Below are 12,625 nucleotides of genomic sequence, written 5' to 3' on the forward strand. Positions count from 1 at the left end.
CAACATGTATATCAATATGACGTTTTATTTGATTTTATTCAAATTTAAGTTAAGTAGAATGGGTTTAATTAAAATGTTAGCATTCGCAACCTCATATAAATATACAATTTGGTGTAATTTTACTGAATTTAATTTATTGCATTTACTTTGTAAGGGAGACATTCGTGCGTGTATTTGTGTATTGTGGCGAACGTGAACGAGTGAGTGAGAAAGCTAGTGGACGTCAATGTCTAAAATATCCATCGAACTTCTTAGGTAATTCATATAGACTATTTCCGATAGATAAACAAAACTTTAATGGAATATTATTTATTGAAATGAAAACTGACAACTCATGAATTAGTGTGTGTTTATGGATTAGATTAGACGTGTAATCAAGTATACTTTATGTATCCATTACGGGCAACTATAACAATTTAATTCTCGTGTCATTAAACGTCACATCACGTACCCAGGATCGTAACGTTCTCAAACGTTTCAGCACAGCAAAGACACACACAGATGGTGTGTCAAACTCTAATCTCAACCAATCACACGCTAGGTATTTAACATGCCATTATATACTTGATTAATGGTTCACTATATTGGAAGACTATTCATATAAATAGTATGTGAGGCGCCAAAGTTATCATCCGTAGTAAAAATAACAGTCCGTTGGCAAATTTTTTTTCTTTAATTAGTTCCAATCACTGATTTTATTTCCGTCTAGTACTTTAGATATAAGCTCAAATGATAACAGAATATCAGCGTGAATAATCTCGCCCGTCCTTTCACTGGGAACCAATAAGCTAGTCATAATCAGTGAGTTTCGTCACAATTGCCAAAACATGAACCGATATCTAAACACATGAAAACATAATCATGACACAACTAAGACCCATTAAGGCCAGAATGATGTACAACGTTATTAAACTAATGTAATATATTTAACATTCTCAGACAATTGGTGGTCACGTGGTAGCTGCTCTTGTTGCTTCTGACGTCATTCCGCCACTGATAGCTGCTGACACTGAGGTCATCTTAGGTCAATCAATAGGTATATCCAGCCATCATTTAGCAATCTTAGAAAAGAGGGTAGAATATTTAAATATTGTTCATTATGAATGATTTGATATTATGATAACCACCAGAGTTATGAAGGACATATGAAATTAAGATTTTATAAGACATGTAATTATTGTAGTTTGCGTAGAAGGTAGGGCGTTTAATACGTTAAAACATACACATCATCGTCTCTATCATATGCCAATAATGAATGTGTGACGTTAACAAAATAACCACATCTCCACTCAAAAGCATCCCAGCATAGCTGACCACGTAATAACACAGAACAGATATACTGTCATATGCGACCATTACGATTATGACGTTTTACAGGTCACCAGAGATCACTGCCAATAAAGTCGTTTTGTCTACATGATCGGAAGGTAGATCTAAAACAGGAGGAATGTATTCTGTCCATCTGCATCCCATATACTAAGGCGGTAAGTTAAAAATGTGCTCCGACAATTTTCAATTTTAGTCTTCCTTCTCAAACGCCGCCACAAATCCTGCTATGCGAAATGCGCATGCGTGGACTAGAATTAAGATTCTTCGGACAAGACAGTCTGAGCAAAGTTTGTCTAGTTTGAAGTGTAATTGAGATATCAATAGGTAAATAGAAGTTACTACTTTAATTGTGTCTACTTTATTTGTTTGGTACAAATACACTACGCATCAATTTGCTGCTCATCATCATTTGTTAATGTAGATCCATGGCTACACTCAGTAATGTTAAAAGTTTAATCTATTTGTATGGACCAATCAGATTATCAGGATTGTTATTGCGTAATATGGGCATATGTCATAAGTCATGCATCTTATATAATTACAAATTTTCAAGTAAAATCAAACCTTGGTCGTTTCACAACTCGTGACGAATCACCACTAGATTGTGGATGAAACAAATTTACGTGGAAAAGATGAGTCGGGAGAATATGTCTTTATATCAGACAAGTGTTTTAGTCGACATCTGAAACTACAAGAAATCTACGAATTAATGTTATTACCAATAATAATTCAAGAAATATTGTGTAAAACCACCAATATTATCTGATATTGGTTTACTTTCAATCTGCTTGCACGGACCAATCAGATTGTCGAGGTTGTTATTACATGATGGAAATATAGGCAATTAATAAAATGCGTCATTACACTGAGCTGCAATAGTATATATGATAAATACAATTATTACACTGCTTTATTACACGGAACTGTCATGGTATTTGGGATAAATACAATTATCACACTGCTTTATTACACAGAACTGTCATGGTATATGGGATAAATACAATTATCACACTGCTTTATTACACTGAACTGTCATGATATATGGGATAAATACAATTATCACACTGCTTCATTACACTGAACTGCCATGATATATGGGATAAAGACAATTATTACACTGATTTATTACACTGACCTGCCATGATATATGGGATAAATACAATTATTACACTGCTTTATTACACTGAACTGCCATGGTAATGGGATAAATACAATTATTACACTGCTTTATTACACTAAGCTGCTATGATACATGGGATGAATACTATTATTACACTGCTTTATTACACTGAACTGCCATGATACATGGGATAAAGACAATTATTACACTGCTTTATTACACTAAACTGGCATGGTGTATATGATAATAACAGTTAATACTGCTTTATTGCACTGAATTGCCGTGGTATAGAGATAAGTAGCACATTTATTTTGAACATGATGTGGGACTTCCCCGTCTTTTGTTTGCACATAATTTGTCTTACCTATGTGTAGTAGTGGTTTTTCACGTATTGTTTTGTTACCAATAATTACCGATTGCTGAAATTCAAATTACACTGAAAATAGTTGGATATATTATTTTTTGCGTTTCACTTTGTCAAAAAATTTCCTACTCTTTTCAACATGAAATGCCTTACGACCAATTATAACAACTTGGAGAAAACTCTGTAATCGGTGTTCATGAACGGTGTTCTTATATGCAAATTAGCCAGGAAGAGTACAGTGTCTTGACTACGTTCACATTTTCTCATCATTTACATATATTGGATAATTATAATATCAAATTCGTGACATCAGCCTATTATATTTGTATAACTCGGGTAGTAATTTTCATTTGTTTCTTGCCAAGAGATTGGAACACTTGAAACTGACTACACTCGTTTATTTAATCTGATATTGGGTTACTCACGGAATTTCCTCTTTTTATCACCTTTTTATTAATGGATGATAATTTCAGTATTGTTTACTCAAGTGTTTGTTTAATTAAAAAAATAGTTTACTGATAAGTACCAAATGTTTTATTCAAAATAGGATGAATATTACCATGCATACCGTACAGATACTCCCCATCGTCGTGACGTCACTATTGACGTTGTCAGCGCGGGAATGAAAGTTACTTTTAAAGATGATACTATCTGTGATCTTAACATTATATTCGGTGGTGTCGGAAAAGATGTAGCTATGACAATCGGTGATAGACTTGCAAGGTTGTCGGGAAGGTAGGTCGATTTGTGTAGTGTTGGATTTAAGCAATACAAATCGTTGACAGCGGTATAAGTTTATATACAACACAGATGCAGATACCGATTGTCATTATGATTTTCGTGACATATATATTCAACATCCGTACGTTTTCTCAGGCAAAACATGTCCAAACACTAAACAGTAAAGGTTTAAGTTGTACTTATCTCTACGTATTTCATAATGTTGACATAAGGTAGTTGCAAAGATACACATGCGGTTGGACACTAACCTACTCACCGGGACGACCTAGAACGAGGTCGCACCAAGCAGTCTGGTCGATATGCGGATATAACTGTAATTGACCCACTGTGGACATAGTAGTTGTAATGAACGTGTGCGTTAACGGAGAAATTCACAATTGAATGTTAAGTGATGCTTGGTAACATTTTCAACGAAAATAGCTAAGATCATTTTAGTGTATCCAAGCATGATAACAAAGGCAATAATGGTAACACAATTCTTGCGTAATACCGTACTTGTAGTGATTGAGGTTTAATGGGAAATAAATATATTTTATGTTCAAATAAAAATATGTTTACATTTCAGTGTATGGAATGAACATTTACTACAATGCATGTTGAATATCGTAGACGAACACGCAGATATGATAAAAACATTTGAAAAAGATTTCAAACAAGGAGTTATGAAAGGTTTTGTCTTCAAGTTCTTCCATGCCGTGTTTTTGGAACGATATGGAACTTTGAGCACGGGACAAATAGGACTGGGACCAAGTGTACCAGCGAGGGGAACTCAAAAATGGCAGGTGTGTTGAACCTATAATTAATGTCATTCTGTTTGTTACCCAGAACTGTAACGTCATTAATTCATTTAGTGAATAGTCATGTAATAATTCCAAAACTGCATGTTATTGTTAATCTGTATGCATATGCATTAGAAGAACAAACAAATACGAAACGTTGTTATTTTATTATAAACGGCCATATAATGCGTGTTCTAGAATATATAAACATATCCCCGGATATGACATCACAATGTAACAATAACATAGTCGATATGGTAACTATTGTGATATTGAGGACAAATACAATTTTGAAAATTTATTATGATTGGTTTCTGATGAGACAAGCTTTACTGAGATTCTACTTTGTTGCTTTTTTTCTCAGCGACATATTGACAAAAGCGTTGGACTTTCATGCCATCATACATCGTCAATTCAACAAACAACTGGGGAGGCGCTCTTTATTGATGATATCATACCACGTAAAGGTAAACTGCGTCGTTGATTCCCATAACTAAATTTGCTATATTATAGTGATCAATGAAGAAACACATTTGTTTGCCAAAATCTGCAAATAACGTTATTTCGGCATATATATTGGTCAATTTGTTTAAAACAAATCCTAAAGTGTGTGCTTTAATATACGGCAACGTGTATGCGGTCAAACTGAACAATTTATACGATTTATACCGGTATGCAATCAACTACATTAACATAACGTACTGTGTTACAATGTATCATTTTCTTTTTTTAAGACGAACTCTTCGTGTCGCTAGTGACGAGTACACGAGCACACGCGAAAATAAAGTAAGGTTTCATACTTCTATAATATTCGTAATATCTATAAATTTCCATTTGATAATTGCATTAGTTTAAATTAGTTATTTTATTATTGTCAATTGCATTGAGACTATGTTTTAAATATAGATACATAGATTACAAAGAAGCCCTTGAACTCACTGGAGTAAAGTATTATATCGATGCTGATGACGTGCCTGCTAGGAATGCTATCGGCGCAAACAGTGCAGAAGAAGTGTTATTTGCTCGCGATAAGGTTCGTTAACATGCATATCATAAGTGCAAACATCTATGTTTTTTTAACAAAGGATATTTATTATGCGACACATACTACAATGAAATACACATGATCATGTTGAATCAATTGAACTCAAGAGCAGACAATATAACAGTTTGTTTGTTTGTTTGTTTGTTTCAATTGTTATATCACAATGTGTATTTAGGTGACTCATTGTGGACAGATAATTGGAGCCATCATTGCAGAAAGTAGGGAAATTGCAAGACATGCTGCTAAACGAGTTGTTGTGGGATATGAGGATCTCAAACCTATATTAACAATTGAGGTGAGAATGTGTTTTGTTTAACTGATCCGTAAGCAGATTCTGAAAGCTACTATTTTTAAGGGTGACGCCCATGTTCGTTGACACGTATATTACAATATATGATTCAAATTGGCGATCCCATTTCATCACATATATTATTTATTAGCATTATAAATGAAATTTCTCGAAATTATATTTATTTTGAAATCATTTTTGAATCGTTTTAAAATAATTTAACTGTCATTGACATAAATATAAAGCGATGTTTATTAAATTCAATACTATAGTAAATTTGGAAAAAAAATACTTTGTCGCAGCATATGTTTATTTTGAGACACTTTGTATAAGCCAATGTCAATGTTGACTTGTATTATTTTAATTTTCCTAAATAGTAGATGTAAAGTACTAATTTACATAACCAATCGATTTATACCATTCATTACATATTGTATGGTCAATGGATAAAGTTCTATAAAACAAATATATGTACAGACTAAATTTAGTTGATTTCAACTCATTTTTTCACGTGTTCAATATAAGATATGATATCTTCAAATGTACACAATAACAAAAACTGTATATAGGAATAGGAAACTGGGTTTCACATTAATTATATAAAAGTGCTGTTTTTTGATATTGCGAAGGGAGTTTACTCTACTTTAACTGCAACGGTATAGAAGTATAGAAGTAAAGCAACTCAAGACTTAAGAAAAATAACTAATTATCAATTACTGGGACTAAGAATGAAGTTACAAGTAGCCTCAGAGCAGTTAGAACTACTCCACCTATGGAACTATTCGTTAGTCGTCTTCACCCAAGTACTACTAACGAAGATATGATGTATTTTATGCGATCCCTGGGGATTAATGACGTGAAAGTCACCATGATTAAAACAAAATTTGATAGGTACGCCTCGTGCAAGCTGACAATAGGTTCTGCCACTAGCAAAACTTTGTTAGAGGCAGATAACTGGCGCCTAATGGCATATTGATTCGAAAATATTATCCATTGAGAAATCAAAAATCAACATGAAGCTGAGAATAAATGGAGTTAAATCCTCAATTCAATCGGTAAAGGATAATTGTGAACGAAGTGATGTTTGTTTATTGCCGGAGCATTGGCTCACAAAATCAGAACTGTGTATGTTATCAAATGTTAGTAATGATTTTAATGCAGTGGGTGAAACCGCTATGAATGAACAGTGTGGCATAAGGCTTGGTCGGCCCTATGGTGGAGTTGCGATATTATGGCGAACAAATTTGGGCAATGTCAAAATTAAACGTTATAGTGATAGCAGACTTATTGGTCTGGAAATTTCAGATAGAAAATTAACAATTATCAACGTATATATGTTTTGTTTAATAATGTTTGGCGCTGAGTAGAAAAAAATGTACAACCTAATATAAAAACGATTGTGCACATACTATACAAAATGTCATCTGTTCAATATTCAACCCTTTAATATGAAGCGTGTGGACAACCAAACATAATAAATGTTTCATATTTGTATTTTACTCGATTTAATTATTGCTAATTAATTATTTTAGGATGCTATTGAAGCCGAATCTTACTTTGATATGTTAAAACTTGTTGACGGCGATATCAGTGAAGGTTTTACATCATGTGATCACATCATTGAAGGTGAAGTGATGCTGGGCGGCCAGGAACATTATTACCTGGAAACACACATATCTCAAGTTATCCCGGATAATGGTGATCAGACAATGGTGGTGCTATCATCAACACAAAACCCATCTGGTGTACAAGTATGAACTTCTATGAAAATAAAACCATTCATAGAACTTAAGATTTTAATGTTGAAATCATTATAACACAAGTCTTGTTCTGCCACGATATTAAACATTATTTTCTATTCAAATATTATCTTTTTTATTATTAAAATTATTGTTTTCTTGGGTAATACAAATAACAATTAAAATGCATTTGGTGTATGTGGTATCGTCAGTAATAAATGCACTTTGTTGCAGAGTTCTGTTGCCGGCATTCTCGGTTTCCCCTGTAACAAAATAATAAGTAAACTGACGAGACTTGGCGGTGGATTTGGTGGCAAAGAAACACGATCAGACATGTTTGCTTGTATATGTGCTGTTGCAGCTCACAGGTAATTTGTTGAACGTAATACAAAGTGAAATGGAAGACCGTACATACATAAGGATTAGGTTAATTATTGGCGATGTACTACGTAATAAGGTCAGCCTTTTACACTTACGTGAGAAGCTGATTTAAATGCGCATTGTAACAATTTAGTATAATGAAATGTATGGCCAGAGATTTAAAAACTTGGTGAATGTAACACTGATATCAAGATAATGTATATACTCATATTGCGATGGACTGTACTTCAAGGTACTGGTCAAAAAATGCAGCCATATCAAAAGTTTTATTGTGATACTTTTGTTTTGTTGTACTAGAATCTAGGTTAAATGTGATTTTGTTTGTTCAGTGGTACTAGTATGATTGAAAAATCTGTTGATACGATTGTTTGCAGGGCTAAACAACCAATGCGATTAGTTTTAGAACGCGAAGACGATATGAAGATTAGCGGTGGTAGACACCCGTATCTCGCCAGATACAAAGTTGGTTGTACTAAGAATGGAAAACTATTAGCATTAGATGTTCAACTTTATTCTAATGGTGGACATTCTCTTGACATGACGCCGTATGTAAGTACAACGCTCCTTCACTTGAAATTGAATACAAATTAATTACCAAGTTTTGGCCCGTTGCAAGTACTTTGTCCTTTAACCGCTGCCAAGTCCTCGTGTAAATACCAATACAGGAGCTTATGTGTGACATTACTTGAAAGAACAGTATTGCTATCGCTTAACTATATACTGATTGTGTTATAACGATCAGACAATGGGAATTGTCTTCTCTTCAACTAGGTAATGCAATATGTGTTATTGGACATTCCAAACTGCTATATTATTCCCAATGTACGACTGCAAGGATTTATGTGTAAGACGAATCTACCGTCAAATACAGCTATGAGAGGATTTGGATGTCCACAGGCTGTTTTTATTACGGAACACATCGTGACTGATATTGCAATTAAATGTAACATATCACAGCAAAGGGTATGCCAATAATATTATTTATTGATGAAACCTCACGCGTGTTGGTTTTTGTTTTGTAAATTGTTTTCTCTTTAGCTGGACTGTAAACCTTTTCTATTAATCACGCCGTTCTGTTTTAATTGTAAATAGGTTTCATATTGTTGTAAATTGTTTTACAAAATTATATTATCTCGAGATAATGTTTTTCTTCGTCATTGTTCTTTTTTAAATACTAATTGTTTATCTGTTTTTCAGTTTCGAAAAATTAATTTTATTGGAAAAGACTTTGTTACAAATTATGGTCAGATAGTTGAAAACTGTAACGCAAAAAGATGCTTTGACGAATGTGTCGAGAAAAGCAGATTTCATGTGAGACAGGATCAGATACAAACATTTAATAGGTGAATATGACTTTCTGATTATTTTATGTTTTCTATAAATATTTACTGCCAGCAAAACTAAGTCTGATAATGTATTTTTCATTTCAGGGAAAACAGATTTGTAAAGAAGGGAATATCTGTTACTCCAGTGATAATGGCAGTCGGGTTTCACTGTAAACTTTTGAATCAGGTATGCTGTCTTTTGCTGATATACTTAATTTACATAATGTTGTTTTTTAAATAATAATAATTATGTACTATTGTTTACAAACTGATGCGTGAAATTCGCGTTTTTGATTTTGTAAATACCTCAGAAACTGCGTTACAACAAGATCACTTATATTGCTTTTCCATTACCAATTCCATTTTTTTTAAAACATGGATTTCAATTTGCTATTGGCAATTTGTTTATAATATCAGAGTTAAACGAAAAGATCGGTAACATACACCAACACCTTGGCAGAAATGCTCTGAATAAAACGATTTCGTCACAGATCAGGTCAAAACCATAACCACTACTACTAGTATTAGAAATCGGATAGACTTAGCTATCACTTTGGTTCCGACAGTTACACATCTTGCATCCAAAAACAGTGAAACAATGTTCCCAGTGAAATTACAATAATATAACCGTACAATTTAAAAAAATAACGCATTGCTTGTAAACAAGAGTGGTTTACAGTTGATGTTAACACAGGGATGTATAGAAAAGATATGATTCCCTCCCCAAACGCCCTCTATAGTATGATTTAATATCGCACAATAATTTGCAGAACCAAATATGGAGTTAACACATTTCTCCCCTATATAGCTCACATGATCACATTTATCCCTACATCCCCTGTAATACCAACAATTAGGCGTGTCACATAACACCAGGTTCACTCAATTTCTCTAATTGAAATTTCTCCAGCGCCTTTTTATTTTCATTCGAACTTTTACAAAGTGGCACTTACATTGTATATTTATCGTTTTTGCAGGCTGGAGCTTTGGTTCAAGTATATAGAGATGGGTCAGTTCTGTTAACTCATGGCGGAGTTGAAATGGGTCAAGGGCTTTACATAAAAATGATTCAAATTGCAAGTACAGTTCTTGATATACCAATGGACTACATTCATACTGCAGATACCAGCACACAGACAGTTCCAAATACATCACCCACTGCAGCAAGTGTTGGAACTCATCTCAATGGATGTGCTGTTAAGGTAAGGGCAGATTAGTAACGATTTATAGGAAATATTTTTGACATTCATCAAAATGATGGTTCGCGTTCTACCATATGACGTACTATAGGAGTGCACTTGTGTATTAATAATACTTTTATTATTTATAGAGAGCTTGTGAAAAAATAATAGAAAGATTAAGAATACTGAAAGAAAATGACCCCGAAGGAGACTGGAATAAATGGGTAAAAACTGCTAGATAAGCAAATTTGAATCTTGATCTGTATTGCGCGTGTTTCATTTTTATCATCCATTCTTAACACTCTACATTATCTGCTTTCAGGATTAGGTTTGGATTATCTAAATCCTGCTACTCGTTAATTTTGTAAATCCTTATCTATTTATGACTCAAAATATATCAAGGAAATACATTGTCATGGTAAAAAATAAGTGTCTTGACATTATTTAGCAGTTAAAATAAAATTTTTAGAATATATCTTCTCACATATTATATAAATTGCCGCATTTGCCCTTTTTAAACTTGACTATGGTGGCTTTGTTTAAAGCGGGGGAGTCGTCACCTGCGCATGCGTCAGATGGTCATAGCGTGTCATTGTTTACAAACAAGTGTCTACCCACGGGCCTTTGCGGTTTTAGCGTGGGTTGTTGTTGTCGCTTGGGCCTCAATTTCCGCGCGTGCGCAGATGACGACCCTTCCCTTTTAATGTGACATGTGTTCCTATTAAATGTTGTTTTGATTTCATATTTCTTGTTCATGTGACTATAATGGAGCATGCTTGATTTATTTTGAAACATATCAATACAACCAAAAACAGATTGAGATGGTAGTATGTGTGCATATCATATAATTGCTGGAAAACAATGTGTATATGCATAAGTGATAAAGTGAAATACGATATTATATTTTTCAGGTCATGGCAGCTTATATGGGCGGTGTTAGTTTATCCGCTACTGGATATTATATGTACAGTTTGTGTTTTTCATTCTAATCTAATGTGTTATGATTAAACTTGTCAGTCATACAACGAGGTGGTTGGGCTATAGTTTGACGTGATATTAAAATTATATGCACATAGTAATAAAATCAATATCTATATATTTAAATACTTTATTCTAGAGATGAAGATATTACATTGGATTTTGGGACATTCAAGGGAATCGCATCATCAAGTTTTGTGTGTGGTGCGGCCTGCTCAGAGGTTGAAATTGACTGTTTAACGGGTGAACACCGAGTACTAAGTACAGATATTGTAATGGATTGTGGACGATCTATCAATCCGTCTATTGATATTGGACAGGTATATTAATATATATATATATATATATATATATATATATATATATATATATATATATATATATATATATATATATATATATATATATATATATATATATCCTACATATCATGGCAGTATGATGGCTTAATTATCGTTTTATTAAACCTCAGATCAGGTACACAGGGGATCGTTACGTTCTCAAGCCTCTCGACCAAGCAAAAACCAACACAGAGATGAGTCGTGTCAACTTCTAATCTCAATCGCCTTGTGGAGAGCCCGCCAAGACTAGCTCGGCTGCCGAGCACTGCCCAAGACTCTCTGCCTCGTATGATGGAGATCTCTCTCAGACTGACCAAGACTCTCTTTATTTACTTTCCAAAACATTAACATATCACATGGAAGTTCAAGAGATTGAGGCGTGGCCTCCATACATTCTACTCATGTAGCCAATCACATGTACTTAACTACAAGTACTTAACACGTCATATATATATGATTAATTGTCCGCTATATTAAGAGACTACACATACCAAACTGTCAGGAATAATGGTCTGTTGTCAACGTTTATATTGTAATTTATTTCCAATCACTGACTCAAGTGTGGCCTAATGCGTCCTATAAGCCTAAATAATGACATGTTATGGGAAAGTGTTGAATGATATCACCCAGCCACTCCACTAGAAATATCTAGACACATTGTAAATATCTAGATATAAGATAAATATCTAGACACATTGAAAGAATCCCTGACAGTAGTACGGTATAATAAACTATAATAACTGTGTACAAGGTATTAACAACTCAAATAATCTGACTGTTTAAACGTTTTACACCATGACTAACAACCTCAACATACACCATTATCTCAATATAGCGATGGGTAACACTACACTTCCAAAAACATTTGTTTGGGTTGTATTAATCAAAGTCGTAAAACGGTGTGTCTAAACAATGTATTTTGTACGCGTTGTGACGTAGATATGGGACCGATATGGCTGTAGCGCTTCAAGAATGTTTTGTAGTTTCAAACAGCAATTACTAATGCGTTTGTG

General features: G+C 33.8%; 1 protein-coding gene across 1 annotated transcript in view; it reads left to right on the top strand.

Annotated features, from left to right (window-relative positions):
* The window catches only part of LOC102807482 (xanthine dehydrogenase/oxidase-like), a 33,373-nt gene that overhangs the window by 12,584 nt on the left and 8,164 nt on the right, over positions 1-12,625 (top strand). The window contains exons 10-27 of the mRNA XM_085492313.1: positions 940-1,036; positions 1,378-1,484; positions 3,361-3,548; positions 4,120-4,336; positions 4,698-4,800; positions 5,068-5,119; positions 5,240-5,366; positions 5,554-5,673; positions 7,200-7,418; positions 7,641-7,774; positions 8,162-8,336; positions 8,559-8,750; positions 8,985-9,130; positions 9,218-9,299; positions 10,090-10,314; positions 10,443-10,517; positions 11,205-11,257; positions 11,411-11,591. Coding sequence (XP_085348439.1) covers positions 940-1,036; positions 1,378-1,484; positions 3,361-3,548; positions 4,120-4,336; positions 4,698-4,800; positions 5,068-5,119; positions 5,240-5,366; positions 5,554-5,673; positions 7,200-7,418; positions 7,641-7,774; positions 8,162-8,336; positions 8,559-8,750; positions 8,985-9,130; positions 9,218-9,299; positions 10,090-10,314; positions 10,443-10,517; positions 11,205-11,257; positions 11,411-11,591 — 2,493 coding nt within the window. The remainder of the gene's footprint in view (positions 1-939; positions 1,037-1,377; positions 1,485-3,360; positions 3,549-4,119; positions 4,337-4,697; positions 4,801-5,067; positions 5,120-5,239; positions 5,367-5,553; positions 5,674-7,199; positions 7,419-7,640; positions 7,775-8,161; positions 8,337-8,558; positions 8,751-8,984; positions 9,131-9,217; positions 9,300-10,089; positions 10,315-10,442; positions 10,518-11,204; positions 11,258-11,410; positions 11,592-12,625) is intronic.

This window comes from Saccoglossus kowalevskii, chromosome 17, assembly GCF_978046115.1.
Source record: "Saccoglossus kowalevskii chromosome 17, keSacKowa6.1, whole genome shotgun sequence".
NCBI lineage: Eukaryota > Metazoa > Hemichordata > Enteropneusta > Harrimaniidae > Saccoglossus > Saccoglossus kowalevskii.